Source organism: Zea mays, chromosome 9, assembly GCF_902167145.1.
Source record: "Zea mays cultivar B73 chromosome 9, Zm-B73-REFERENCE-NAM-5.0, whole genome shotgun sequence".
Classification (NCBI taxonomy): domain Eukaryota; kingdom Viridiplantae; phylum Streptophyta; class Magnoliopsida; order Poales; family Poaceae; genus Zea; species Zea mays.
In genome coordinates this window covers 4,860,145-4,887,119 of record NC_050104.1, presented here as the reverse complement: position 1 = coordinate 4,887,119, position 26,975 = coordinate 4,860,145, and the positions used below count along the sequence as shown (strand labels likewise).

At 42.8% G+C, this 26,975-nt stretch overlaps 4 protein-coding genes and 2 long non-coding RNA genes across 7 annotated transcripts; 5 read left to right on the top strand and 1 right to left on the bottom strand.

Moving 5' to 3' along the window:
• The first annotated feature begins 7,530 nt into the window (after nt 1-7,530).
• On the top strand, nt 7,531-8,176 carry LOC111590147 (uncharacterized). Its single transcript, XR_002749262.1, has 2 exons — nt 7,531-7,805; nt 7,875-8,176. It is a non-coding gene; the product is annotated as an uncharacterized lncRNA (long non-coding RNA).
• A 726-nt stretch (nt 8,177-8,902) lies between these two features.
• On the top strand, nt 8,903-15,815 carry LOC103639680 (uncharacterized). 2 transcript variants are annotated; one of them, XM_020544480.2, is made up of 10 exons: nt 8,903-8,985; nt 9,077-9,130; nt 12,949-13,048; nt 13,130-13,309; nt 13,399-13,569; nt 13,652-13,762; nt 13,844-14,317; nt 14,396-14,512; nt 14,602-14,679; nt 14,767-15,815. In XM_020544480.2, exons 3-10 carry the CDS (start codon nt 12,991-12,993, stop codon nt 15,720-15,722), a joined length of 2,145 nt encoding a protein of 714 aa, XP_020400069.1. In that variant the 5' UTR covers nt 8,903-8,985; nt 9,077-9,130; nt 12,949-12,990; the 3' UTR covers nt 15,723-15,815. The 2 variants fall into 2 exon arrangements, with proteins under 2 accessions (XP_020400069.1, XP_020400068.1); XM_020544479.2 differs by having other exon boundaries at nt 14,602-15,815.
• On the top strand, nt 15,723-19,871 carry LOC118473426 (uncharacterized; the record flags this gene model as incomplete). Its single annotated transcript, XM_035962796.1, has 2 exons — nt 15,723-19,161; nt 19,300-19,871. A coding segment is annotated over one exon (3,432 nt), but the record flags the coding sequence as incomplete, so codon positions are not given.
• On the top strand, nt 19,338-22,969 carry LOC103639881 (proteasome subunit alpha type-2-like). Its single transcript, XM_020544154.2, has 6 exons — nt 19,338-19,362; nt 21,351-21,448; nt 21,663-21,748; nt 22,163-22,225; nt 22,305-22,370; nt 22,636-22,969. The coding sequence occupies exons 1-6, from the start codon at nt 19,338-19,340 to the stop codon at nt 22,682-22,684; spliced, it is 387 nt and encodes a 128-aa protein (XP_020399743.1). The 3' UTR covers nt 22,685-22,969.
• An 871-nt stretch (nt 22,970-23,840) lies between these two features.
• LOC111590144 (uncharacterized) lies at nt 23,841-24,716 on the top strand. The gene is made up of 2 exons (XR_002749234.1): nt 23,841-24,345; nt 24,415-24,716. It is a non-coding gene; the product is annotated as an uncharacterized lncRNA (long non-coding RNA).
• Nucleotides 24,717-25,592: 876 nt separating this feature from the next.
• LOC103639679 (uncharacterized) lies at nt 25,593-26,732 on the bottom strand. Its single transcript, XM_020544058.1, has 3 exons — nt 26,432-26,732; nt 26,224-26,296; nt 25,593-26,146 (listed from the first exon to the last, which is right to left on the bottom strand). Exons 1-3 carry the CDS (start codon nt 26,711-26,713, stop codon nt 25,593-25,595), a joined length of 909 nt encoding a protein of 302 aa, XP_020399647.1. The 5' UTR covers nt 26,714-26,732.
• Nucleotides 26,733-26,975: the final 243 nt, after the last annotated feature.

Here is a 26,975-nt window from a genome sequence, read left to right as displayed (position 1 = left end):
TCAAATTCCTGTGAAATCTTGTGAATCCAGTTGGTGGAATGTATTCAATTGTCCCTTTTGTGTATCCCTGTAGGCTTTTAGCTCCTTCGGGAGGGTTTTCCCACCTCAAATAGCCGTTTCACCGAAACCCTAGTTCCTCGCACACCACGTGTTCGGTAAAATGCCCAAACCAGCCAAAAATGCTCCAATTGAACCCAAATTTTTCAGGCACCTTCACAACACTTCCAGTAACACTCTTGCCAAATTTCACGCAAATCCGAGTTTCCAGGCTTCAATTTCACTAAATTCCCCGTTTCGAGCGATCGTTTCCGAGCCGAGTGCCCTAATCCCTTTTTCTTCGCCTAAATTCAAACCAAGCACACACTTCACTCATATTCACCTATATAAACCTATTCGTGAAGTTTCGGCTCAATTCCATATCGTTTCGTGCCTCAATTCGAATTCCAAACCTTCTATGGCACTATTTATCCTTCAAACGTCGTTTTCACGTCGTTTGACTTCTCGATCGCCTCATCTTGTGTTTCATGTGCCATATTTCTCTTGTGTATGTATTTATTCACATTTCATATACTTATGACTATGTGACTAATACGTGCTCACCTCTTCTGTCATTTCAGTGACCTTGGTTGCCCGTGTGCCGTCTCCCGTCCTGCCTGGATCGTCACCTCTCGTGTGAGCTTTCCAGACATCAGTTCAGGATGCCGCGCACGAAGAATGCGTCGGCGCCAGGGGGAGGCGATGATGAGGATCCTCGTCGCCCCTTCAGGCAGGTCAAGGGCAAGTCTGTTTACTTGGAGCAGCAGGAAGGCCGCAAGAAGCGGCGTACGGACAGAGAAGCCCGTGCAGCGGCAGCAGCTGCAGCAGCCGCTGCGCAGGCCGCGCTTGGAGATCAGCCGCAGACTCCATCCGATCAGATTGCATTCCGTGTTCGTCGTCTCACCTCCCGGCCTCGCTCCTCCTCCCACACCTCCGCTTCCACTCCGCCTCCCACTCTGCCTGCTCCCGTCACTCCTATTGCTCCATCCACCTCCACAGCCATACCCGCTACCTCCACTACGCCAGCTTCCACTGCTCCTCCTACTCCCGCTCCCGCATCAGCTCCTCCTGTCCCTCCACCTCGTTTCCGGGAGCGTGATGAGACTGAGGTTCGTCCTCTGGTTTCGGATCCTCGTCTGTTTGACCTTCAGCGTGCTACAGCGGCATGTGTACGTAGGTTCAGATACGTACCCGTGGAGTCTTGGCTACCAGCTCAGAGAGACCCTGCAGCAAGTGAGCTTTTCAGCACTCGTATTCAGGAGTCGTTTTTCAGAGCTCAGATGTCTGCTCAGATAGCTCTGCGAGTGCACCGACTTTTGGATCTTCCAGTCTTTCTGCTTGCAGCCGGTGCTGACTCTGAGGCGCACCTCACCTATCTGCCTGGCCTTCAGACCCTTCTGACTATCAGCGGCAGGTATGTTGAGGAGTGGGTCTGTGTCTTTTACGCCTCTGTTTGGATAGACCCGGATCATCACTGGATGAGGTTCCGCTTTGAGCGTGAGGATGTCACAATTACTGCCAGTCAGATCCGACAGCTATTTGGATTCCCTGAGTCGACGACTCGCCTTCACAGTCTCTGCTACGGCACTTCTGACCCTCCTCGTCGCCCTCACGGCGGTGTGGCTCCGGGTACAGCTCACGTCGCGGCTCTGTTCCGCCCGCCCTTCACAGATGGGTCGCGACGTTCACCGGCAGACTTTACTACAGCAGCAAAGTACCTATATGAGCTCATCAGACGGACTCTTCTGCCGAGGATGGGATACAGGGAGGCTACCACTCACATTCAGCTTTGGCTCCTTGGTGCCCTGGTCTCCCACTCTGAGTTTGACGTTGTGGACTTCCTGATTTGTGAGATCGAGGACACCGTTCTAGATGGGATTCGTGCTCGTCGGCAGTTGCCTTATGCTCACTACTTGTGCCACATATTTGCGCAGCTGATTCAGCCCCCTCGATTTCAGAGCACCCTTGAGGCCTCACGCCTCGTTTTTGGATCCTACCGTCCTGCGCCTGAGATTCCTGTGCCAGCTTCTGCTTCTGTGTTTGACTCTCAGGCCGAGGATGCAGCTCTTCGACAGTTTGACACTCAGGGTACAGCAGCTGATGATGATGATGATGATGATGATGATGATTTTGGGGTTCCTCCTCCGCCTCCGCCTCCTATGCCTCCACGCTCACATGATCATGAGGCTGGGAGTTCTAGTGTTGCCCCTGCTCCTCCTCAGGCTATGGACTCTGCTCTTGCTACGATTCTGGCCAACCTGGCGGCCGAGCAGGCCCGGTTATCCGAGAGGATGCTCTCGATGTTTCAGAACATGCAGGACAGGCAGGATGCCCTTCAGCAGCAGCTACTTCAGGATCGGGCTGAGACTAGGGCATTCATGGCTCTTATGCTTCAGCATTCTGGTATCTCAGTACCTCCAGTTCAGTCTGCTCCACCTCCTCCGCTTCACGCTCCAGTGGTGCCATCGATTTTGTCAGGACCCCCTGTTGGTACCTCTCCGCTCCGGCCGGTCACTTTGGCGTTCCCCTCTCCGGTTCTCAGCTCTGTCTGCCCGCAGCCGCCAGTGCCACCAGCATCTGCTGTTACCACTACTGTTGTGGCAGTATCTATGACCGCTCTTGTTCCGGTAGCTCCTGCAGTGCGGCCTCAGTCCGAGTCAGTACCAGCTCCAGCTTCTACCGCAGATCCTGGATCCAAGACTGACTCTGACCCGCCGCCGGCATTCGCTATGCTGCCTCGACCGCGACCGGATGCGCCCCCGCCGCCTCCTCCTGCTTCAGGTGTTTAGGTTCAGGTCCCTTTTGGTGTTTGACGCCAAAGGGGGAGAGATATGAGTTGTGAGAGCTAGGGGGAGTTAGAGAGTTAGTAGAGAGTCCTTTTGATGTAATATATGTGCTTGCTACTCTCTGTACTAGCTTGATGTTTTTGGCTCACAAACTCGTCATATACTCTCGCTGCTTATGATTGACTGTGTGTATTATGTTTTCACCTTATATTTTATCACCAGTCCTCCAGTTCTTGTTTCATTGACTTAACTTCACTTTTATATGAACAAGAATCTGATGATGTGTATGCGCTCACTCTTATTATTATGGTACACGTTCTTTCTGTCAAAGATTACTGAGTATAACTAACCATTCTTTCTATTGACAGAAACTTCAAAACAAACTACTCTCACAAAACTTGTAGGGTTGTCATCAATCACCAAAAAGGGGGAGATTGAAAGCATCTAGGCCCCTGGTTGGTTTTAGTGATTAATGACAACGTAATATTATATGTGACTAACGTGTGTTTTGCAGAGACAAATGGTAAGTTAGGTCGCATGACAGGTAGAAGTACTACAACGGTGAAAACAATCCCGGAGATAAGAACTCGAAGCGACGACTAAAACGACGAAACAAAAGGTGAAGATCTACGGAGTCCGAGTGTCAAGGAGATGTGGACACTCGCGATTTAGTTAGGTCTTTTATTCTCTTTTAGCCGTACTATAAAAAGGGGTTGTCGATGAGTAGTTTGACCAAGAGAGTTCTAGTGTAGTGTTGGTGCACAATCACACACATACACAGTGCTAGGTGTCACTCTAGAGCTCACACACAAGTTAGAACGAAAACCGATTCGAAAATCAGCTGAAAAACAAGAGTTAGTGTTTCTGGCTTTGGGGCACCGGACTGTCCGGTGCACCCTCTGCCAGGTGGGGCCAGGCTGGTCCGCGGCAGAGGATTTCCCTTCGCAGAAACCCGAGAGCGCAGCTTTCAGAGTTGAATTTTAGTGGCACACCGGACTGTCCGGTGTGCACCGGACAGTGAACTGTTCACTGTCCGGTGCGCCATGAGTCCAACGGCTAGCTGTCAGAACTAGCCGTTGGAAACGACCGTTGGCACACCGGTGGCGCACCGGTGGCGCACCGGTGGCGCACCGGACTGTCCGGTGCGCCATTGCGCAGTGAAATGCCTGTAACGGCTAGTTGGTGGGTGAGGGCTATTTATACCCCCTCCACCCACCATATTCAATGTCTTGCACCCCACATTTATTGCAGCACATTGCTAGAGCATTGCAAGCACCAAAAGCCTTGTGAGGAGATTAGAGAATCATAATCCGCGTTTGTTCCTCATTAGCGCTAGTGAGAGCCACCTAGAGCACACACCACTTGCATTAGGCTTCTCTTGGTCAAGCGAAAGTCTACGGCTTGTTACTCTTGGTGATCGGCATCACCTAGACGGCTTGGTGGCGTTGGGAGCTCGGTGATCACCGTGAAGATCTTGTTGGTGACCCGACTCAAGTTTGTAAGCGGTCTCGAGGGATCCACCGCGCCGGAGTGGCAAAGGATCATCTCGTAGTGAGCACTTGGTTCTTGCGAGGACCAAGGGGGAGCAATACCCTTGCGCGGGTGCTCCAACGAGGACTAGTGGAGAGTGCCGACTCTTCGATACCTCGGGAAAAATTGGAGGAGTCTTCTAAACTTTGCTTTACATTCCGCACTTAATTCAAGCACTTTACATTGTGTATTTGTTTAGCAAGTATTTGAAGTATTGTCTTAGCTTTGTTGCATTTCTAGTATTATATTCTTAGTGCTAGTTGTTGGGGTGAAGTTGGGATCTTGCTTAGCTCTTGCTTAGGTTTTAATTTGTGTTGATTTTTAGAAAAGCCCAATTCACCCCCCCCCCTCTTGGGCATCGTGATCCTTTCACACGCAATGTGAGTGGAGAGATGGCGAGAGTAGCGTTTACCCTCCGCGGCAAGAGGCTGGACGGTGGAGTATATGTGCTCTCAGGTGGCGTGAACCCATTCTGGTATTGAGAAACCCGAGTGCGAGTTGACATATGCAAGGGTTAAGTGCTACATATGTCGTGTGGTTGGAGATCCCCAGCTGGGTATTAATCGATTCGGATCGCCGTTACTTCTCGGGACCTGCATCGTAGTTAATAAGTGGAACAAGAATTTGGTAAAAGGAAGCTAGTATAGGACAAGTGAATGCTCTAGATTAGGCAAATCTAGAATCAGGAAAGAACTCAACTTGCTAAGTAAAAGTTTGCCTTAAGGATCCACTTCTAGTAAGCTTTTCTGCAAAAAGAGTCTTTGAAACTTGATGAGCTTTACCTTGAATCCCTTTAAGCCAACATATCCTTAAGAGTTTTTTCTTTTGTCGGGTAAGACTTGCAAAAGTACCTTCGTACTCAGGGTTCTTTGAACCCACCGTTGCAGGTATTGATCGTGTGCTGCTATGGATGGTGCTAAGCGCCGGCCGCCGGTGGGCACGGCCTTCTTATAGGTCTAAGTAGCTCTTCTATACTTCTTATTGAGGATGGTAACTTAAGTTAGCATGTATTTCAAACTTACAAATATTTTATAACATTTCAAAGGGTAATCCTTTGAATCATTTTTTTGTAATCACCCCGATATGTATAATGTAATCTTGTACTAAATTGTAACCTTATTGTAATAAAGAAATTCCGCTGCATGTGTTGGTGTGTGAATTGTGTTTACTTAATCTTGTGATCCTAGTTATAAGTGGTTTATCCGGGGTCCCTAAAACACTCGGACAAATCCTGTTAAGTTATCTGATGCACATGCATAGCCGTCTGAGGTCTTTGAGACGAGGACAGGTGCATGTGGGCCCGATTACTTGGGAGGTTCTGCCACAGCTACCATCTCATCAATTTAATATTTGGTCTCATACAATGTGGTGAAGATACAAGTTGTACATTTAATATTTGGTCTATCTCTGTCTCTCACAAAGTGCCTTGAAGTCCATGAACAACCCACTTTTAGCTGGCTATTAGTGGACAACCTACTTCTCTTATCTCTATTTATCTTTCTTTCATGTCACCACAAATCCGATGTGACATCGCTCACAGCCCACCTATATCAACTTATTATACTTGCTCTTAAGCATATAGAAACCAGGAAAGCATCGTATCTTGAGCCCAGAATCATTTTTTGTCATTAAGGCATTAACAAATTATATAGTCCCCAATAAAACTTAAAAGAGGTGTAGGGCAGGCGACAAAATTTTAATCAAGCAAGAGATTTCACTCCAAAGATAACCTCGACATGTACATCTCTTAATATATTGTACTACTACCTCCGTTCTCGAATATTTGTGGCCCGCTAGTTTAGTTTTGAACTAAAACACAACAAATAAAAAAGAACGGAGGGAGTACATAATAATAGACTTCACCAAAAAAATACTGAAAATACCAATCACCCAACCTTCGCCAAGCATTGTTGTTGGCTACATGATCCAGAGAATAGACACGGTTTGTATTGTCACCAAGATGATGGATAAAACAAGTGCACTAAAGTCAAACACTGTTTACCACAGAAGTGGCTTGGTGCAGATTGCAGGACTAAACTATGTGCTAAAATAACTACATCCAGGTGGCAGACATGTCTAATGCTGCACATCTCATCTCATGCAATTTCAGGTTATTATGTTTTTTTTTCACGTGTCTTCATAAACCACATACGGATCATGATACCAACACGAAAATCAAATACCAATACACTCTAAATGTGAAATAAATCTAGCATTTGAAGTTGCACTCTTAATGCAGCAAATTAAATCGAGAAAACTCTCCCCTCATCCAAATAGCTGGCGACGCAACCAGCATTGTTGTCAGTTCACCTTGCATTCTATGGACTACATTTAGCCAGCGCGCGAGAGAGAGAGAGCTTACAGTCTCCGAGGAAGCCAAGGACGGTGATGGACTCCTTAGCGCAGACCTCGAGCGGCTGGGCCGACGCGCGGGCCACATACAAGCGGCGCTGCGGCGCAGCGCGAGGCAGAAGGCGGCCATGGGAGCGCGGAAGGTGGTGGCGAGCAGCGCCGAGGAGGGGCCAGCAGTCATGGCTGCGGCGAAGGTGCCGCGGGGGAGGACGGTCATGCCTAACTCGCCGGAGCAGGTCGGCGCGGGGGGAAGTTGCGGTTCAGTCACGACTCACCAGGGGAGAAAGGCGGCGAGCAGTTACGGCCTTTTACGGGGCAGAGAAAGGCGGCGAGCAGTTACGGCCTTTTGGTCCGTGGACGTCCTGCGCTTCCTGTAGACGTGCCTCCGAGGCTTCGTGTGATCGTGTCGCGGGCTCGCTGCCTTCTTCTGGGCCTGCATCGCGCCATCGCCACGAGTTTGTTTTCTGCATAGAAAAAGGTCCTCCTCAGGCCTACTCGCCGTGTCAAGAAAACAAATGTCATTTAAGAGTTCTGCAAATCAAATCTTTTTTAAATTTAACTAAATTTTAAAAATATTAACAACACTTTTATCTCTAAATATGTTTATTTTAAATATATATTTTATAACCAATGTAATGTATTTAGTATACATCATAAATAAAGTTAAAACATTTTCTTGGAGAGTAAGAATAGTATTTATGCTGGGACAAAGGGAGTACTTTGGAAATTGGAAGCATGTGGGAGTTTCCAAATTAGGCTGATCACTCAGAGTATCTCCAAGAATGTGTCCTATAAGGGTATGCTAGGAGGAGATTTAAACCCCTCCAATCTCCTTCTAGATTGGTGTAACCGAACAAGCCTTAATAGAGCCAGATACTACTTCTTTGAAGAGTTCGGGGCACTAAAACATATTATCCTCCAATGAACCCTATAATCGGAATTAGTTTCATTTTCCTATCGCACATACTTTTGGTGCCTAGCTATTTCGCCGCCGCACCTGTGTTCCAGAAGTTGCGGCCAATCGATCTGATCCAGAGCAGGGGAGCAGCCTGGCATCACCTCGTCGGTGGAGCATCGATCCAAAACCTGCAAGTATGTTAGGTATGTTATTCTCTATTCAATCTAATTTCAGGCTAATTTTATTCATCACCGTCGCATCATTGGTGGTAGAGGCCGTTGGAGCACCTGTTCCTCTCTGGACATGAGGACGGACGGACCATCGGGTAGAGGCGTAGAGCAGAGCAATGGAGATCCTGGGGGCGACGATTGGTGAAGGCAGAGGCGGACCCACGTTGGGCACAGCTCCCACTCAATTTTCTAGTTTTAGTGGAGTTTTTATCTTATTCACTGTAGCTATGAAGATTTATTAGTAAGGCTATGTTCGGTAGTCGTGGTTATAATCAACAAGTGGAATTAATCCAGACGTGGATTGAGTGGATCCCCTGCCGTCACTTTTTCCCTGTGTGGTTTAATTCCCTGTCCATTAATTTCCTGTCTTCTTTTTAACTTGTTCGGTTAGCCCATACAGTAAACAGCAATGACACTTCTTGTTTGGTTAGCCCATACAGTAAACAACAGTAACAAAAATACTTGTTACAGTAACTTAATGCACCAGAATAAAATTATTCTGAACGCAGTTTAATTTTATTATAACAGTAACAGTAAATTATACAGAATAATTTTATTATAACAGTAATAGTAACCTGTACAAGAGGTCAACAGAATAATTTTATTATAACAGTAACAGTAACTTGTAGAGTTTAAGATGCACCAGAACGTTCATATCACTTCATGCACCAGAACGTTTAGAATATAAGCAGAACGTGTACAGTTTAACATGCACCAGAACCACTAGCCATACACAGTTTGACATGCACCAGAACGTGCAGAACCGGTTACAGTTTGGCATTTCATCATCTATACATCAAAAATCGTTGTCCAACTGGTCTAGACCTTCTCATCTCTCTAGCAACTCCAGCCACATCTAGCCATCATCTTACCAACAATCTATATGTGAGAAACACCAATGAATTAGCTTTTGCATCCCAAATTGTAATCGTTCTTCAGAGTACAAAGTTAAGAAATGAGACATGTAAAATGCTAAGGTAATAGACAAGACAAGTTTGAACCATATAATAGTGTACTTCGAGCTAACAGATAAGACAAGTTAATGTTTAAGATCAATGCTACAAACAATGCTACGTCGCCGATTTGGAAAGCACGATCTCGGTACCGCAATCACAACAACTATCCCCCAAATGTCGCGCCCACCCACGTCCAGGTGAGTCAGCGCTGGTCCTTCATTTTCATGTGTGTGCCAACATCTTCATGTTCAGTAGATTCTCAGTTTGGTTCTTCTCTTTTTGGTTCAGCTGACTTAGGAGGGTCCAAGCAGGAGCCTACTCCTCATTTGCCCCTGTTCAGAGGTATAAATTTCACTAGCTTCTCTAGCAGTTCATGATTATGCATAACCATGTTCTTGCCTGTTCGAACCTAGATATACAATTTTCTTATGTGCTAGCGGTTCCTGCTGGTACACTTTTTTTCCCCGAGTTGTTGCTAATCTGTGTTTATGTATTAGTTCATAGTGTGTTTAGTTCTGCTTTGCTTTCTTAACGATGTAGAAATACACTGGTGTTGTATTCTTTAACTTTTCATGTATCACTATTAGCCTGTTAGGTTGCAGACCATGGTATATTGTGGACTTGTAGGAAAAAACAACTTACATAAACCAACGTTTATGTAATATAACATCTAGCAACTTTTGTATAAAGCAGCCATTGGTTTAGCCAAACAAAAACGATATAATCAATCACAATTGCACTCGTGAAAAAAATATACACCAAAAATATTTCGCTCTGCTAAATTGCAAGGAATCAACTAGAGTGGCATGACCTTTCAGGCCAAGCACAAACCACAAACCTCCTATTCAATTTACTGCACAACAATAAAGTAATACTTTTGACCACATCACAACATAATAGTATCCAAAGTGTTTAGAAATTTAGTAAAAGCGATAAGCAGGTAGCTGATAACAAATGTGTGAATAAATCATGTTCTTCTGCTGGGCGAATAACAGAACTATAAGGACCTTGGGGCAAGGATAATACTTGTAACCAGCACATGTTGCTTCAATTAATTATGGAGTGAGAGACAAGTATATACTATGTTCAGCTATCAAGTTATCCACGCTAATATAAAGAATGGATTCATCTTACTAATTCCAATGCACCAGCCACCAAGCAACACATGTAGATAGCATTTTGCTCGAAGATTCTTGCCTTATTCTCTACTCTCTTTTTGACCTGCTCTTCCACAGCATATCCATCAGAGAAAAAGGCTCTGCATTGGTAAGAAAAAAATCACCCAATTGAGCCCAAAGATGACTCTAGCCTAGATGGTGGGATCGACATGCACACTTTCCATCCCAACTAATACACTAATCACTCGAAAACATTCTCCTTGCTTCTCCGGAGTACATTAAAGTGCCCGATTACAAAGTATGAATAATCCTAATAAAGGCAAGCTTACTTAGTTTAGGCAGACATACCACCACGACAGCCCTTGTTCAGCATGTCAAGGTAGAACTGGTACTTGCAAATCTGGGGTTCAGTTGAGAAGTGTTTGTACAAGTAAAATAAAAAAAATAGCAGCACATAAATTTATGTAATTATTGGAGGCGCAGATTTACAATGGTTTGTGTTCATTTGGATTTCAGATGTCGTCCTGGGTTCGATTAAATTGAATTTCTGCTTTAAAAAAACTTATTGGAACTAAGTTTAGCACAATCTGGTTATCCTAGATTCACCATTAAAAGTTAGATTTGATCTGGGGTTCCGTTGGGAAGTGTTTGTACAAGTAAAATAAAAAACAGCAGCAAATAAAATTTATGTAATTATTGGAGGCGCAGATTTACAGTGGTTTGTGTTCATTTGGATTTCAGATGTAGTTCGGGGTTTGATTAAATTGAAGTTCTGCTTTCAAAAAATATCTTATTGGAACTAAGTTTAGTACAATCTGGTTATCCTAGATTCACCATTAAAAGTTAGATTTGATCTGAGGTTCAGTTGGGAAGTGTTTGTACAAGTAAAATAAAACAACAACAGGAAATAAATTTATGTAATTATTGGAGGCGCAGATTTACAGTGGTTTGTGTTCATTTGGGTTTCAGATGTAGTTCTGGGTTCGATTAAATTGAAGTTCTGCTTTCAAAAAAAATCTTATTGGAACTAAGTTTAGTACAATCTGGTTATCCTAGATTCACCATTAAAAGTTAGATTTGATCTCGGATTCAGTTGGAAAGTGTTTGTACAAGTAAAATAAAAAAAACAGCAGCAAATAAATTTATGTAATTATTGGAGGCGCAGATTTATAATAATTTTGAGACAACAGTCAGGGTATAAACTGGTTTTGTGCACGCATCAAAATAAAAAACTGATAAGTTTGTTTTTACCTAGCAGACTTAACTTAGTCGATTATAGTTAGATCTCTTACACCGGTGGGTTTATGTAAGTAGTATTTTCCTACAAGTCCTACAAGGCTACAATATATTATGTATTCTAGAACCTAACCGGCTAATATAATGTTTTGAAAAAATAAGAAGCACATAAATTAAACTTTACACGATTGTGTAATACATACATGGAACAAAAACAGAAAATACTAACTTTACAAGTTTGTTAACTCTTGATACGAAAGGATAGTTTGCACGAGCTTGAAGCAACCAACCAAAAGAACAGAAGCAAACCAGCAGCTGATATCCCCTAAACAACAACATATGAGGCGAGGTTTCTGCGGCCGCCGGCCTGTGTTGTGGAGATGTGCGGTGGAGGCGAGATGGGGCAGGAGTGGGGCCGGCAGTGTGCAGAGGTGCGGTGGAGCTGTGTGCGGTGGAGCGGTGGAGCTGTGTGTACGAGCTGATGACGCTTCTCTCGTAGTGGACCAGCATGGCAGAGATTCTCTCTGCTTGTAGTGGGCCAGCATGACGAGAAAGGGCTCGCAGTGGGCCAGGATGACAGAGAAACGGAGGCGGGGGCATGGCCACGCCAGGCGCCCACACTCCATTCTTAATTAGTAGTAGGGAGTAGGGATAGGGATTTTGCCCAGCCTCTAAATTCAGCGGCATTGTTCCCAGCTTGTTGATATCAGTTGAGTTTCCTTGGCAAAACTTAATACAAGCAGTCTACTTAACACTTCCCAACTGTAGAAGCACATCTATAGTTTTTTACCTGTACAATCACATCTAAAATGCACCAGTTTTTACGTGTAGTTCCAATAAGATTTTTTGCTAAACCAATGTTTTTGTTAAATTAAACAGTAGAGGCCGCCATTGGTTCAGCCAAACAGAAAGTGTCCTCGCGTCTGTAGATTTTAACAGTATAAACACCCGGTGACTGCAGGCAGCCATTAGTTCCAGATTTTACCTTTTAGAATGCCAAGTACTCGATGAAGTGCAACAACAACATCCAATCCTGTCTTGCCCTTTGTGCCCAGAATGTGGCATCACAGGAATACTTGTAACCTTTTTTATGGAACCATTTTGGCCAGCCTCTAAATTCAGCGGCAGTGTTCCCAGCTTGTTGATATCAATTGAGTTTCCTTGGCAAAACTTAATGGAAGCAGTCTACTTTACAATTCCCAACTGTAGAAGCACATCTACAGTTTTTTACTTGTACAGTCACATCTAAAATGCACCAGTTTTTTACGTGTAGTACCAATAAGATACATTGTTTAGTGACTTACACTTAATAGTAGGGATTAAGTTATCCACGCTAATACAAAGTATGGACTCATCTTACTAATTCCAATGCACCAGCCACCAAGCAAAACAGGTATATAGCACATCTACAGTTTGGAAGTGATTTGTTTCCATTTTTTTAATTCTGGGTGTCTCTAATGATGAATCTAGGATAACCAGATATCTTGTGGTATCTTGTGGTATCTTGTGTTATTTGTGAAAAGCTACTTAATCCTTCTCATAATTTTATTGTTGTTTTAATGGTGCTATGATCAATATATTGTCGATAAAAGATCAATGGCACCATCTACAATTTACCATAATAGGGCTACTTAATCCTTCTCATAATTTTATTGTTGTTTTAATGGTGCTTTGATCAATATATTGTCGATAAAAGATCAATGGCACCATCTACACTTTACCAAAATAGGACGGTTGCTGCCGTATCTCCCTTTCCACCAGAATCTCTGTAAGCACCATCTAAACTTGCCCATTCTCAACTAGCAGATTTCCTTATGTGAAAACGAAGAACCAACATAAACGAATCTAATGGAGCATAATGCTGATCGCACACCATTAATAGACATCTCAAACACAAGCGTTACAGGTAAAAGTTTGTTCACACATGTCAATTAATGATTGAAACTTAATAAGTATGTGTTCATTAATACAAAAGGTTGAATTGTAGGTGATCAAATAGGATCAAACTCGCTTGGACCAATAGACGATGCTAATGAACGTAAGAGGCAAAGGGATAGAGAAAGATATGCCACGATGTCCATTGAACAAAAGAATGAGAAAAATAGGAAGCGCCGTGAAGCACGTCAACGAAACAAAGGACTACCCCTAAAGTCTGAGTCATCTAGAGGTTCGTATTTAACTGTAGCACCATTGATCTCACAAATTTTGCCTTTTGTACCACTGTTTATTTGGCTAATGCTAGGATGATTATGGTAGGTCCTATTAAAAACACTCCATTGGCTGGTAATTCTATCGAACGAAAGAGGCAAAGGGATAGAGAAAGGCGTGCAACAATGTCGGTTGAACAAAGGAATGAGTACAATAACAAGCGTCGTCAAATGCGTCAACGAAATAAGGGACAAAATGTGATGCCCGATGTTTCAGGAGGTGATGAAACCCGTCAAATTTAAATTAAATATGTATGTTCATAGACCTACTATTGTAAAGTAATTGTATTCATATTTCGTAGATGGCGACAAAAAAGAAAATGTGGATCCAGATGATGATAGCGACTGGCTGCATCGGAACGAGACATTCCAGTCAAACGACTATGTCGCAACGACAGACCTTCTGCCACCAGGTTCATGACTGTTCACTTTACTAAAATAAGGCAAAATACAACAGGTTTCGTGCAATTGAACCTATACATGCCATATTCTAGGCAGTGTGCATGAATCTGTTGGTGTCATTGGGGAACCGAGTATCGGCGTTAGGGAGTATAGGCTTGAACGCCTTAGGTTGTATAATCAGACACCAAAGCGAAAAGAGGCAAAGATAGAGTACATGAGAAAACGTAGAGTGCTACAGGCTGACACTCTGAATGTTGCGTCCATCGCCATGGAGGACCCAACATATACCCCTGAGGTTGTGCACCCTGCAACGGAACCTTCAACAGTTACCACCTGCGACTGGGTTATCCCTGAATTCATTAGGACACCTTTCCTACCAGCTCAAACACAGACCGAGGATGTCGGTTCATTCGATATGTCTACTGAAGCAATAAGACATAAACATCATGTGCCGCGTGGGGAAAGACAAGCTATCTTAGCCCGTCGAAACAAACAATTTCAAGCATCCATTGCAAGGAACGTGACTACTTTGAATGGGGATACTATCGGTGACGCCAACAACAATGGTAATTACTATCCAATCTTAAATGGATCTTGCACGACGACGATACCATATAGTCAGACTAATCGTGTGTTTCCATCAGCACAATGTAGCGTTCCATGCCAAGCCGCTACCTTGCCAACAAATGGAAGTGAAGGCATAACCGAACAAGGAAATGAGGTGGAGCATACACAAGAGAAGCCAACGGTCATTTCCAATGGTAATTGTAAAAAATCTTTAATTAGATTACATATTTTCCCCACCCTTAATGCCTTTGTCTTTTACGTGGCTCGTATTTTCACGATCCAGATGATGATGATGATGATGAGGCTGTCATATTCGAAGAAGATGATGACAACGACGAGGGATACATATTCGCTGGCCAATGTACTTATGTCAATTTTTATTATGATTATGATACCAAGGCTTATATAAATACACATGTCTTAGTCGTTGTTTTCCAAAAAATATCAGACGAGGAGACTGACGAGGACATCGAAATCGATGGTACTCAGGATGAATCTACTGGCACTGATGTGCCTGACCCGTACGACAAGGTATACAGTAACCTCCCTGAAGAAACACATATGCTGAAGCCTGTTCCTGACTGCGGTTATTGCACTGCGAAGAAGTTTGAGTACGAGCCACCTGGGTTTTGCTGTCGTGGTGGGAAGGTTGAGCTAGCACCACTCGATACCCCTCCCCAGCTCAGGAGGTTGTGGGATAGTGCAGACTCTGATGCTAAGCACTTTCGTGATAACATTAGGTTTTTTAATGGCCATTTCTCTTTCACTTCCCTATACTGTTGCCTCGATAGTATGACAACTAATGTGCGAGATTCTGGTATATACACGTTCCGGGCACAAGGCATGATGTACCACAATATCAAGTCATTCGGTAAGGAAGGTGGGTCGGAGCATAAACATCTAGAGCTTTACTTTTACGATGACGATCCCAGTCTCGAGCATCGGTACCGTAAGTGTCGTGAAGAACAGCTTCAGAAAGACAAAGATGTTATTAAACAGATAGTTGGCATACTCCATGGAAACCCGTACTCCGAGCACCTTAGGAGCATGGGCCATGTTGAGAACCTTGATGACTATCATATCGCATTGAACCTTGACCAGACTTTGAACCAGAAGACATATAACACGCCTCTCACTTCGGAGGTGGCCGCTGTATGGATCGAGGGGAGCGAACGGCGAGGCCAGTTCAGCAAGAGTGTTATGTTACATGGGAAGGATAGGTCAAGCCACGGCATCCGCTCATACCATGGATGCTACGATGCACTATCGTATCCACTGTTCTTCCCTAAAGGTGAACTTGGATGGCATGCAAATATCCCAAAGGTTGGTGTATCCATGGATGAAGTGGATGCATACCGTGCGACACATAGGGCAAATAATTCAAACGATGAAGATGCAGGTTAGTTGTTTCTTTGTACTTTGCGATTTTTGCACATTATTAACTATTCTTTCAACATCACTCACTTTTCAATCCTTGCGTATGCAGAATCTCCTACCCATTTATGTGTGTCCGTACGTGACTACTACTGCTACAAATTCCAGATTCGTCCCGGGGTATTTAATCCAATACTTCATGGAAAGCGGCTTTTCCAGCAGTTCGCTGTCGACACGTACATCAAGATTGAGAGCTCTCGTTTAGATTTCATACGTAAGAATCAGGATCGTTTAAGGGCAGACCTATACCAGGGCTTGGTGGATAGCATGTTAGATGGAGATATCAGAGCAGAAAAGGTTGGGAAGCGAACTGTGCTGTCTACGTCATTTATTGGTGGTCCTCGTGACATGAAACGTCGGTATATGGATGCTATGGCTCTGGTGCGGAAGTTTGGTAAACCGGACATCTTTCTTACCATGACATGTAACCCCAACTGGGATGAGATAAGGAGAGAGCTTCTCCCTGGGCAAACACCACAAGATCGTCCCGATCTTGTAGTGCGTGTCTTTCATGCGAAGCTACAGGAGTTAAAGCATAGGCTGACTAAACAGGATATTCTCGGTAAGGTCCGGGCCTACGTCTATGTCGTGGAGTTTCAAAAGCGGGGTTTGCCACATGCCCATTTTCTACTCATCATGCAGAGGAAGTACAAGCTAACGTGCCCTGAGCAGTATGACCTTTTGATCTCAGCCGAGATCCCACACAACAAGTACCCTGAACTACGAAAGATGGTTATCAAGCATATGATGCATGGCCCGTGTGGGTCGTTAAACCCTAACTGCCCATGCACTAAGGGCCATGTATCGTGCAAGAATCATTACCCCCGGCCTTTCAGTGACACAACCTTGCAAGGGAAGGACTCATACCCGATTTACAGACGTCGTGATGATGGGCGTAAGGAAAAGGTTCGAGGGTGCGAATTGGACAATAGATGGGTTGTCCCTTACAACCCTTACCTCCTTCGTCTCTTCAACTGTCACATCAATGTTGAGGCGTGCGGGAGCATCAAGGCTGTTAAATACCTTTTCAAGTACATATACAAAGGCCATGATCGTGCGTCTGTTGTTATGAGAGATGCGAGCAAGGCAGATGATGATGTAGATGAGATCAAGCAGTACAGAGATGCAAGGTGGGTGACTCCTCCAGAAGCGTTATGGAGGATATACGGCTTTGAGCTTAGTCAGAACTCTCCACCTGTGATGCAATTGCAACTCCATCTTCCAAACATGCACATGGTGGCGTTTCACGAACGACAAATGGTCGAGCGAGTCGTCAACCGTCCAGGTGCTGATAGGTCAATGCTCACGGCATATTTTGAAGCGAATAGGCTACATGAGGGGGCTCGTGGCATCCTATATCGTGACTTCCCTGAGTGGTACACTTGGCAAAGTGGTAAGGGCAAAGTATGGCAACGGAGGAAGCGTGATACGGGTGGACAAGTCGGTAGAATAGTCTCTGCTCATCCCGCTGAGGGGGAGCGCTACTATCTCCGTGTTCTCCTAAACCATGTGACTTGTGCCACCTCCTATGTGGATCTAAGGACAGTAGATGGTGTCCCGCTACCAACTTTTCGTGAGGCAGCAGAGAGAAGGGGACTGCTTGAGTCGGACAACACACTGGATGACTGTCTCACTGAACGTGCTCTTTTCCAGATGCCATCGGCGCTGCGACGACTTTTTGCCACAATACTGGTGTACTGTGAGCCAAGCGACGTGGCGGTACTCTGGCAGAATCACCTAGATGTTATGTCAGAGGACTATCAACACAGGAGTCAGGGTAAAACTCATGTTGAGCAGATGGTATTGATTGACATTAGGAACATGCTGCAGTCAATGGGAAAGGACATAAAGACATTCCCTCTTCCTCCTATCATCGACGCATATGACGATGCTATTGGTACTGCTAGGGAGGTCTACGAGGAGGAAAGTATCGAACCAGCAGTGGGAGATGTGGCTCTCAAAGACTCTCTTAACGAGGAACAGAGGGTCGCCTATGATAAGATTCTATCTGCCGTGGACACTGATAAGGGCGGATTGTTCTTTGTGGATGGACCTGGTGGCACCGGGAAGACTTATCTATATAGAGTGCTGCTCGCGACGCTACGCAGCCAGGGCAAGATTGCAGTGGCAACAGCTACATCTGGCGTTGCGGCTTCCATAATGCCTGGAGGAAGAACCGCCCATTCACGCTTCAAAATACCTCTCACTATTGACGATGGCGCTGTATGTAGCTTCACGAAGCAGAGTGGAACCGCAGAGTTGCTACGGAAAGCATCTCTCATTATCTGGGACGAGGCTTCTATGACCAAGAGACAAGCCGTTGAGGCACTGGACAATAGCATGCGCGATATAATGGGTCGGCCCGAACTACCATTCGGTGGTAAAACCATTGTCTTCGGTGGGGATTTCAGACAAGTCTTGCCTGTTGTTCGTAAAGGGTCAAGGGCTCAAGTGGTCGCTTCTTCGCTACGGATGTCTTACCTATGGGAGTCCATGTCCCACTTAAAGCTTGTTAGCAATATGAGGGCAAAAAATGACCCTTGGTTTGCGGAGTATTTGCTGCGCGTAGGCGGTGGAACTGAGGACACAAATAGTGACGGCGACATCTGTCTTCCTGACGAGGTATGTGTGCCTTATAGTGGGAGTGACAACGATCTTGACAACCTAATAGACTTCGTTTTCCCAAATCTCAACGAAAATATGTCTGATTCGACCTACATCACTTCAAGGGCGATACTGTCAACGCGGAACGACTGGGTGGATATGATAAATGCTAAGATGATCGATCGTTTTCAAGGGGAGCATATGTTGTACCATAGTTTCGATAGCGCCATGGATGATCCTCATAACTACTACCCTCCTGAGTTCCTAAACACACTGACGCCTAATGGGCTGCCACCACATGTTTTGAAGCTCAAGATTGGATGCCCTATTATATTGCTTCGGAATATAGACCCTGCGAATGGACTTTGCAATGGCACCAGACTGGTCATTCGTGGTTTCCAAAGAAATAGCATTGACGCAGAAATTGTACTGGGTCAGCACGCTGGAAAACGGATTTTCTTGCCGCGTATACCTCTGTGTCCCTCCGATGAAGAGATGTTCCCTTTCCAGTTCAAAAGAAAGCAGTTTCCTGTACGGCTTAGCTTTGCAATGACTGTTAACAAAGCACAGGGTCAGACTATTCCCAATGTTGGTGTGTACTTGCCCGAACCAGTGTTCTCTCATGGCCAACTATATGTTGCTCTATCTAGAGCGATAGCCCGATCGAACATAAAGATCCTTGCCATCCCAACCGTCGATGGGAAGAAGAGGTCGAGGAAGGGTCTAAGAAAGAACCCTACAGTAGATTGTGGGACATGCACCAAAAACATCGTATACAAGGAGGTCCTAACAAACTAGACCCACGGTATGTTTGTCAAAACTGAATTGTTTGTTAACCACGTAAAATCTCATGGAGTAAATTTCTATAAGCATGATCATTCATTGTTTGGTACTTGGATGATTGGGTCCTAACGCTTTTCATATTTGTTGATTGTTGCTTCAGCTTCAACACATCTAAAGATGAATCCTCTAAAACCGTCGATGGGAGCAGAGAAGCAGATGTACGGTCAGCCAAGGTTTCTAATCACCTTCAGTTCATGCTTGTTATTTGGCATGCCTGAACAACATTTACAGTATCTTATTTTTTTTCATATGCATTTGTCATTCATAATATATGGTCTCATATGAAACATATGAATATGCCTAGCTTTATGTCCCTTATAGTCTTCAAAATACTATAAATTCTTACAGTGTAATAGATTTCCATTTTTGTATCGCTATTACTGCTTATATATGAAATAGAGTGCATTTCTATGTTTACACCACATGCAGCCCGTTTGGGGTTTTATAACTAGAACTTAATGTTTTCATCTCTGGTGAAGCTATAAATAAAACCTCGGAGTGTAACTCCATTGCATTTTGTTAAGTGGCAGTAGCATTATCTGCATTTTCCTTTTCTGTGTGTCTGCCCCAATATAATTTGAAATTTGTCACTACTTTGCTTTTCATGATTGTTAGTATAGTATTCATTGTTAGTATAGTATTCTAAAAAAGTAGTTTGTTACAATAATGGAAATCCAATAACATGATTATAACATACACACCAGATTTTGCAAGTCGAAAGGAAATGTTAAAAGCTCATCATATTGTCCTAATAAAGGCAGTACATGATCATGAAGTCAAGTTCGCAATGTTCTTGTAATTTGGTCTTGAAGACCCAGCACTACTATTTATCACATGGAAGGCCCCAGTTGTTCATTCCTTTATTTGACCAGAAATCGATATAATTAATTTCTATTGCATTATGAATTCAAACAGTTTTTAGAGTTAAAACATTAATACCCTTAGATATTGTAATTCTTGTGGAGCTTACTCTCCCAATCTAAAGTGAATTTTGAAGAGTTAATCATTACATGTCTTGTGGAAATGTGAAATACCACTGTGGGTTGCACCTTCTCACGTAGAAGGAAACCATGGCCCCAATTACCCAGGTGGCATGGGCATGACGATATGCTTCTATGCTAATTATTAAAGATTGTTAGGGCTGGCCTATATAGAAGGCTGTAGTCCCATTGATTTCTTTTAACAAGAAACATACCTAAAGTTTCCCCCATTCAAGGGATCTGTGATCAGAGCCTCTTCCTTGGCTTATGGCTTTATGCCTTTATCAAGTTCAGCTGAGTTAAGTGGCATCTAACTTACCTTGAGCCTCTGTTCATATTAAAAAGCTGTACAAACTGCATTTTGATTAAAAACCAGACATCTCATAGATATAAAGAGCAACTTTAAATTTGCAGCTTGCTCTTTGTCATCTGCTTTCAAGTCGGACGACTTGCTGGTCGTTCTGGCTGACCAACTTGGGCAATTAATCGTGATTGGGTCCAAATCAACTTGGACGATTAATCACAATTAATCGGACGACTTGAAAACAGATTCTTGAATACAGAGGATAATGTCATCTGCATACTGCAGGATGGCCACTCCACAATCAATATATTATGGCACTAAACCTTCAAACAACTTTTCTTCCGGGCTAAACACTTGGAATAACATTGTATTTTTTAGCTGTTTTTAGTGCCTTATTTGTACATTACCTAAATAGCTAAACACTTGGAAGATCTGCTTCATTGAGTCACCAGATCGCGGGTTCGAAGCAGCCTCTCTGCATTTGCGGGAGGAAGGCTTGCCTCTGGTACTCGGTCTGCCATTTTTTTTATTTGTACATTACCTAAATGTATTGTCCCTGTGTGCAATCCAGATATTGATTTTCAATTAATTGGTGATATTTAAGTGGTCGAGGGTTAAATATTGTTTATTTGCCAAGCGAGCCAACCAACATCATACATAGAATATGCACTATATCTATAACATTTAGTAGATATTTCCATTTATTGATTGACGCACTTGACGTCATCGTGATGGCTTGACCAGACAGTTAAACTAATAGAGATTACTAGGATATACACCATCCAGTCAAAAGGATTGTACTAGCCTCTATTGTCTGGGGCTTTTAAGGTGATTAGTGAAAACCTGAGATACGTATATGTTAATGAGTTTTACTTGTGATCCTTATTTGTTTCAGTGGTGTAAGACCATTTGGAGTATCGCTGTTGATTGCTGGGTATGATGACAATGGCCCACAGTTGTATCAGGTATACTGAAGAAGTTACAAGATAGAAACCTCAAACCTGATTATCAACCTTTCAAAAAAAGGAAACCTGTTTATTGTCTCACAGGGATCATCACAAGTAGTACTTATAAAGTGAAAAATGTGCACATATGTGTTAACAATCACCATGATATTGTAGGATGTACCTTCGTAAACTCAAGAGTCAAGACAACTGACATTGTTGGCTATTTCTTCAGGTTGATCCCTCAGGATCATACTTCTCCTGGAAGGCATCAGCCATGGGAAAAAATGTGTCAAATGCAAAGACATTTCTTGGAAAGAGGTACATAATCTCATGGTAGTAATGTTGTGCACTTGCACTATATACAGATACACTGTTGTGAGTTGTGACATAGTACCGCTGATAATTTTCTTCTATCATTGATAATTTTCTTCCATCATTGATTGTAAATAAATTCCAGTTGATTCTATGTACCTCATCATTGATTAATATAAGAGGCATGTGTGCCTAGGGATGGTAATGGATTATGATCAAGTGTTTCTTCACAATAAATTGTGGCCCTTAATAAATTTTAGTACAAAAATGAATAGGAATAGAGACCGAATCCTAATCCGATTCGATCCTTAAATTTTATAGTGTAAGATTTAGAGCCCATTACCACCCCCTGTGTGCCATAACAGATCATCCTTTCCTTCTGATTTCACATCTTATCTTTATAATATGTTTTCATTGTAGATACACAGAGGATATAGAGCTTGATGATGCCATCCACACTGCAATTTTGACTTTGAAAGAAGGGTATTGCAACCCACTTGTAGTTGCTTAGTTTAAAACATCCTAAATAGTTACTAATTGGTTCTGCATCTTGGACTTGCAGATATGAGGGGCAAATTTCCTCCAACAACATTGAAATCGGAATTATTCGAGCTGACCGTGAGTTCAAGTAAGTTACACAGACTCAATTATTACTGCCACCTTTATATGATCCATGTTCCTCTTGCCTCATCAAATGATCAAATCACTGCATCACTCATTGCTCCCATTCTGTTCTTTAGGGTTTGGTAACAACTTGTGCTCCTCTAGCTGTAGGGGAAATGAATCTGTTTACTATGTTTTTGTTGTTGGAAATCTAAGGCTATTTGATATTACAAACTCCTTGCTACTTCAAATGGTTTGGTGAGAACTAACAGTTTCCATACAAATAACAGAGTTCTAAGCCCATCAGAGATCAAGGATTTCTTGGAAGAGGTGGAGTAAGTTGTCTGTTGATGATTTACTGTTTCAAACAAGAATAGCAGCATCACTTATGAGCAGCCAGCCTGAAGCTTGTCTTGGTTTTTTCACTCTGTAAACTGATTTGCTCCAGCGACATGTCTTGGTTTTATCACTCTGTAAACTGATTTGCTCCAACGACATGTGATGTTTACATTTGAAACCCTCCTGAACGCATACTGTAAACAAATGAGATACGTAAGATGGATGTTGTATTTGACAGTCTCTGCAGTTTGTTTATGTGATTCACGTTCTTGTGTGCTGTATCGATACCCAGGTGTTTGTTGTGTTCACATTGCAGATTTGCTGTAGTGCATGGATTTCGTGGCTGTAAGAAATCAAGTTCGCTATCCTACTGATGCGCTTTTGGCGTGTGATAAGTTGTTTCAACCTGATGCGCCTGTGCAAGAGGCCATGAGAAGCGATATGGCTTGGATCAATAGAGCGTGTCCCAAATTCAGTACTTGTGCGAGAACAAGAGATCAATATAATATTGTTGGCAACGTGTTAAGTGCAAATCAAGTTTTCGTGCAAACCAACTAACATAAGTCACAAAAAATTATTAAATTATAACTAACAAAAGTCACAAAAAATATTAAATTATAGATGTACTTTAAAATCAATTTTTCGTGCAAACCAATTAACAAAAGCCACAAAAAAATATTAAATTATAACTAACAAAAGTCCCAAAAAAGCATTAAATTATAGATGTACTTCAAATTCATCATATGATAAGAGATAAAAGAAGAGAAAACTGTAAGAGATAATTTCACTTTTTTATCTCAGAATTTTCTTTTTTATCTTTTAATATATGATGTGTTTGAACTTCAAATTTTACTAGGTAGGTGCCCGTGCGATGCCACGGAATATAAATTGCGAACCTCCAATGGACTTCATTTGTGACAAGTGATGCCCAAGAAAATGGGGGTAAACTGACACAGCTATCACTTGCATTACTTGCCCTATGCGTGGAAGAATCTGACACAGCTATCACCCATGAAGAAATCCGATTAACTTGTGGAAGCGGACTTCATTTGAGACAAGACAACAATACCAGTGTTGAGCTTGCCACTCGGCCATGGCACACACGAGAACACGGGATGCTCAAGTAAGAACTGAACATAATGCACTAATACAAAAAGCTGGCTTGCGTTCGCTTCCTTGCTTCACAGGAAGCATATCTGATATACAAATCGAGATTTATGTTCCGTGGCATCGCACGGGCACCTACCTAGTAGTATTTATGCTGGGACAAAGGGAGTACTTTGGAAATTGGAAGCATGTGGGAGTTTCCAAATTAGGCTGATCACTCAGAGTATCTCCAAGAATGTGTCCTATAAGGGTATACTAGGAGGAGATTTAAACCCCTCCAATCTCCTTCTAGATTGGTGTAACCGAACAAGCCTTAATAGAGCCAGATACTACTTCTTTGAAGAGTTCGGGGCACTAAAACATATTATCCTCCAATGAACCCTATAATCGGAATTAGTTTCATTTTCCTATCGCACATACTTTTGGTGCCTAGCTATTTCGCCGCCGCACCTGTGTTCCAGAAGTTGCGGCCAATCGATCTGATCCAGAGCAGGGGAGCAGCCTGGCATCACCTCGTCGGTGGAGCATCGATCCAAAACCTGCAAGTATGTTAGGTATGTTATTCTCTATTCAATCTAATTTCAGGCTAATTTTATTCATCACCGTCGCATCATTGGTGGTAGAGGCCGTTGGAGCACCTGTTCCTCTCTGGACATGAGGACGGACGGACCATCGGGTAGAGGCGTAGAGCAGAGCAATGGAGATCCTGGGGGCGACGATTGGTGAAGGCAGAGGCGGACCCACGTTGGGCACAGCTCCCACTCAATTTTCTAGTTTTAGTGGAGTTTTTATCTTATTCACTGTAGCTATGAAGATTTATTAGTAAGGCTATGTTCGGTAGTCGTGGTTATAATCAACAAGTGGAATTAATCCAGACGTGGATTGAGTGGATCCCCTGCCGTCACTTTTTCCCTGTGTGGTTTAATTCCCTGTCCATTAATTTCCTGTCTTCTTTTTAACTTGTTCGGTTAGCCCATACAGTAAACAGCAATGACACTTCTTGTTTGGTTAGCCCATACAGTAAACAACAGTAACAAAAATACTTGTTACAGTAACTTAATGCACCAGAATAAAATTATTCTGAACGCAGTTTAATTTTATTATAACAGTAACAGTAAATTATACAGAATAATTTTATTATAACAGTAATAGTAACCTGTACAAGAGGTCAACAGAATAATTTTATTATAACAGTAACAGTAACTTGTAGAGTTTAAGATGCACCAGAACGTTCATATCACTTCATGCACCAGAACGTTTAGAATATAAGCAGAACGTGTACAGTTTAACATGCACCAGAACCACTAGCCATACACAGTTTGACATGCACCAGAACGTGCAGAACCGGTTACAGTTTGGCATTTCATCATCTATACATCAAAAATCGTTGTCCAACTGGTCTAGACCTTCTCATCTCTCTAGCAACTCCAGCCACATCTAGCCATCATCTTACCAACAATCTATATGTGAGAAACACCAATGAATTAGCTTTTGCATCCCAAATTGTAATCGTTCTTCAGAGTACAAAGTTAAGAAATGAGACATGTAAAATGCTAAGGTAATAGACAAGACAAGTTTGAACCATATAATAGTGTACTTCGAGCTAACAGATAAGACAAGTTAATGTTTAAGATCAATGCTACAAACAATGCTAACTAGCTATTATAAAAAATGGCATCAGGAAAAGAATATTTGCAGTTAGGCGTGATCTCATGACATTTATATATACTTATTGTGCAGAAATCATGACCTTATCATGCAAAATCGAGTTAGGATATGCAGTTAACCTTAGGTATACCTGCTAAGCCATATCGTCCCTCAACCACATCAATGCAGCCTCTCTATCATCATTGCATGCACTCAAGAAAATTTGGCGATTGTCAGGGTCCTTGAACACCTTATAGGCTTTGACCTTCTCCTCCTTGGTGACCTCCAATGTGTTTAGAACTGATATGCAATTCTTAATTGAGAAGTCATCACCTTCTCTTGCCTCCCTTTCTCTTGCTAATAGTGTTGCTTCATCTTCAGCTTGTTTGCTTCTAATGTCTAGGTACCTCTCCATCAATACTTCTATGTTGGAACTCTTCTTCGGCCTCTTTGGTCCTTTTTCTTCTTCATTCCTTGAAACAGCAAAAGTCCTTTTTGACATTTCATCCTGCCTATTAGCATTTACATCAACCTCTTCAACTTCATACACTCTGTCTTCTACTTCATTTTGTCTGTGATCTGCCAAAGGGTCTCCCACATCTTCACGGTCTCCTACATTGATAGGAACATCTCCAGACCCAATTTGTGTGAGATCTGGACCATTTGGTTGAGTAGAAGTGAAGTTGTAGGTCCCTTCAACAGTATTACCTATACAATGAAGTTTTAGTGAAAGAAATAGTAAAATATAGTGAATAAACTTAGTTACTGGTAAAAGGAAAACTAACCATCATGTAGCTCTCCCAAAGCTTCAAACAGAGGAAAAGATTTGTTGCGGAATTTTTTAGCCCTTGGAAATGACTACGCAATAAAGTAAGAAACTAAATGTGAGATGAATAAAACAAACAACACTTAAATATTCATGTAAATGCCAAGCTAAGAACTGACAACACACAAAAAGGTCTCAAGTTTACAGAAACATGGTAATAAACTTACTTTGATTATGTTGTCCCATATCGGTGGATCAGCTTGAATCATACACCTTTTCTCATCCCAAGAAACTCCACTTTGTTTCCTCGCATCTTTCAACATCCTGTAATCTCTCTTTAACTCCTTTTCCTTTTCTTGGATTTGAACTTTTGAGAAACCTGCATATCTCTCCCTCTCTTGAAATTCCTTGGCAATCTTGTTCCATGCATCGGGTGTCCAACCATTGTTACCCTTAAATTCAGGTGTATTGTGTTCATGTAACAAGTCAACAAGGGTCTTCTCTAACATAGAATTCCAATTTGCTCTTGTTTTCCCTGCAAATCAGCACATAAGCAACATAAGAAAGAACCAAAACTAATCAGAAAGAACCAACATGTATACCTTTTGGAGAGCCTCCATGTGTCTTTGAAGCAGTAGTTATAGGAGATTTTTTCTTTTGTGCACCTTTAGATAAGAGCATGTTAAATCTAGGAGACCTCCTTGCAAGCATGTTTAATCTTGGAGACCCCCTTCCAAGCATGGTAACTTATAACATGAGCATAATTAGAAC